At 53.8% G+C, this 2,917-nt stretch overlaps 1 protein-coding gene across 1 annotated transcript in view; it reads left to right on the forward strand.

Moving 5' to 3' along the window:
- The window catches only part of LOC102243387 (inner centromere protein-like), a 51,619-nt gene that overhangs the window by 35,375 nt on the left and 13,327 nt on the right, over window positions 1–2,917 (forward strand). The window contains 2 exon segments of the mRNA XM_014548147.1: window positions 1,902–1,956; window positions 2,588–2,705. Of these exon segments, the coding sequence (XP_014403633.1) occupies window positions 1,902–1,956; window positions 2,588–2,705 (173 nt within the window).

Here is a 2,917-nt window from a genome sequence, read left to right on the forward strand (position 1 = left end):
GTTGGGTGTTTTTTGCTTCTTCGTATTTCAAATCTTTGACTTGAATCTTGCAATCCTCTGGTCTGCTGTTGGGAGTTTGTATAATATTCTTTATTTCAGTCAGTGTATGCTTAATTTCTAGTTGGTTCTTTATTACAACATCGAGGGTCTCATTAGATTTCTTGAGGATCTCACGATATTTATCGGCGGTCTCACCTGTCTTTTCGAGGGCCTTACTAAGTTTATCGGCGGCTTCTAGACAGTTCTTGAGAGACCTTAAAAGTGTGGTTTTGAACTCTGTATCCTCCATTTCTGTCAGTTGTGTCCTGTTTCTTTGTCTCTGCATTTTTTATGCTTTCTTGGTGCACCCCCTTGTGGTCTTTGTGCACAGTCTTGTTGTAGTTAAGCCTTGATTGTTGTAGGTAATACTGGGGGGGATTTGACCTGCAGGCCAACTGGCTGTGAGAATCAGCTGTGTCTGCAGTGGGAGAACTTCTGTCCTCTAGGGAGGTGCTAATCTAGCCTTTGCCTGAGGCTATCCCGCAAATGCCTCTGTGCAGGGCTTGGGCAAGGCGGGTCCCAGGGGATCAACAGGATGGGTGGAGCGAGCAGTTATGGCTGCTCTCAGTCCCATCCCCAGAGGCTCTGCCTCTCAGAGTCCCAGCAACCACTGCAAACCTCGGAGAGAAAGCTGCCCTCGAGTTCCGACCAATGCCAGACAGTCCCGCTTCTCCTGTTTGAGTCTGGGTCCCCAGAGACTCACCCAGAACTGGAGCTCAGAGCCCGAGACTCCCTCCGGATTGAAACAGACAACCGCGCCCTCAGCCGCCAGCCCGCTCTGCACGCACCTCCGCACCTTTGTATTTTCCGCACTGCTCCTCCTCTGAGTCTTGGTATGCTTTTCTCTTTCCTTCTTGTTGTAGAATTTTCCCTCAGCCAGCCTTCCTGTGGTTCTGGGTGATGTCCGTTCCGTCTTTTAGTTGTATTTTTGAAGTGGTTGTGCGAGGCAGCAAACTCCGGTGTCTACCTATGCCGCCATCTTGGTTTCCCCCTCCCTCCCTCTTGGACAGTTTTTATAAAGTGCCAGGAACCTCCCAACAACCATCAAGGGCCACATCCTCCACATTCGTGGGATCAAGCCCAAGCCCCTGTGTGGCGCATGAGCCCCAGCTGCCCCATCACTTGCCATTTCATGCCTCAGGGTCTTCGTACAAGCTGTTCCCTCTGCCAGGGATACCTTTCCCCACATTTGTTCCACCTGGCAGGACACCACCTCCTCCATGCAGCCAGCCCTGACTCTTGGAGCTGCCTGTCCTCCTCTGTGGCTCCCACTGGGACCATGGTCCTCTGAGCTGGGATCTGATGAGGATAAAAACTGCTAAAGTGACAGAGCCCTTTGTACATGGCAGGCACTGTCCTAAGCGCCCTATGTGGGTTAACGAAAGGAACCCCAACCCTTTCAGCTGATGCTATTATTACCCCAGCTGACAGACGAGGAAGTTCCTGTAACCTGCCCAGCGTCGCAGGGGAGGTAACTGGATGAACTAGCACTCCAACCCGGCTAGCTGTCCCCGCAGAATGAGTTGACTACGATGACTGTTCACATGCCTTCACCTCAGTATCTTCAGACTCAACGGTTTCACTAACAGGAGTGGCCCACAAACACGGGGAAGCTGAGAGCCCCTGCAGGAGGAGAGCGGAACACACTGGCCCTGGGTAGAGGGCGCAGGTTCGAGAACGGCATTAACCACAGGGATGTGTGGTCAGCCTCCCTGACCTCAGTTTCCTCATTTGTAAAACCAGAGGGTTGGCCGAGATGTGCCATGCACTCCTCCGGGGTCTCTACCCCAGGGGTTGGAGGCGGCCCTCCTGTGGGGACGATTTTGCTGGTGGGCTCACAGTATCTCCTTCTCTGCTTTCAGCCCTGAGGAGGACCCCGGCAAGGAGGCTGAGCCTATGGAGGAGGCTGGGCCTGAGGTAAGGCAGGCAGGCCAGGGAGGGCTCGAGGGCCTTGGAGCTTGTGCTCTGTGCTGTGAGTCCCAGGTGCAGACTCCTAAAGTCTGATTTTTTTTCTGCTGTTAATTTTCACCCAAGGATATTTTTCCAATTATTTTTAGAGAGAGTGAAAGAGAGGGAGGGAGAGAGAGAGACAGAGAGAGAGGGAAAGGGGGAGTGATAGAGGGAGGGGGAGGGAGAGAGGGGAGAGAGAGAGAGAGAGAGAGAGGAACTTCGATGTGAGAGAGACACCTTGATTGGTTGCCTCCCGCACATGCCCCGACCAGGGCCGGGGATCGAGCCTGTAACCCAAGTATGTGCCCTTGACTGGATCAAACCTGAGATCCTTCAGTCTGCAGGCCGATGCTCTATCCACGGAGCCAAACCGAAAAACCGACTAGGGCTTATTTTTAATTTCAGAGTACATTAATTAAAGAAACGGGAAGGGCCTAGGATAGTCAAAACAACAGGAGAAGGACTAGGTGGACTGCTTTGGCTCACTAAGAAGTCATAGAAAAGGGGACTGGGGTCAGGTTCACGGGGTTTGCCCGGGACAAACTGCCACTGCTCATTGCTGCCCTGGTTGCAAGCCTTGTCTTGGTTCTTCCCTCAGGTCCCCAAGAATGAAGAGAGTACCTTGTGGCCCCGAGGTGCCCCCAAGACTGTCATTAGCATGCCCGGCTCGCAGCCTGCGGCCGGGGGCCAGGACAAGCTCCCCGTAGGGCAGCAAGGTGAGTCTTCCTGACCTGCCATGTGCAGACACCTAGCGGCATGCGGGCCTGTGGCCTCGGTCGGACTTTCTCTCTGGGGAGAGGGAAGCCACATTTTCTGGGCTGATAAGCTGGAGGTAAATGAGACCCATCTCCCACCTTTTGGCTGGAGCTGCTGCCAGGTGTCATGTGAGTGGCCATGGCTGGTTGGTGCAGGAAACGGGGGAGGAGGC

Source organism: Myotis brandtii, unplaced genomic scaffold (assembly GCF_000412655.1).
Source record: "Myotis brandtii unplaced genomic scaffold, ASM41265v1 scaffold496, whole genome shotgun sequence".
Classification (NCBI taxonomy): domain Eukaryota; kingdom Metazoa; phylum Chordata; class Mammalia; order Chiroptera; family Vespertilionidae; genus Myotis; species Myotis brandtii.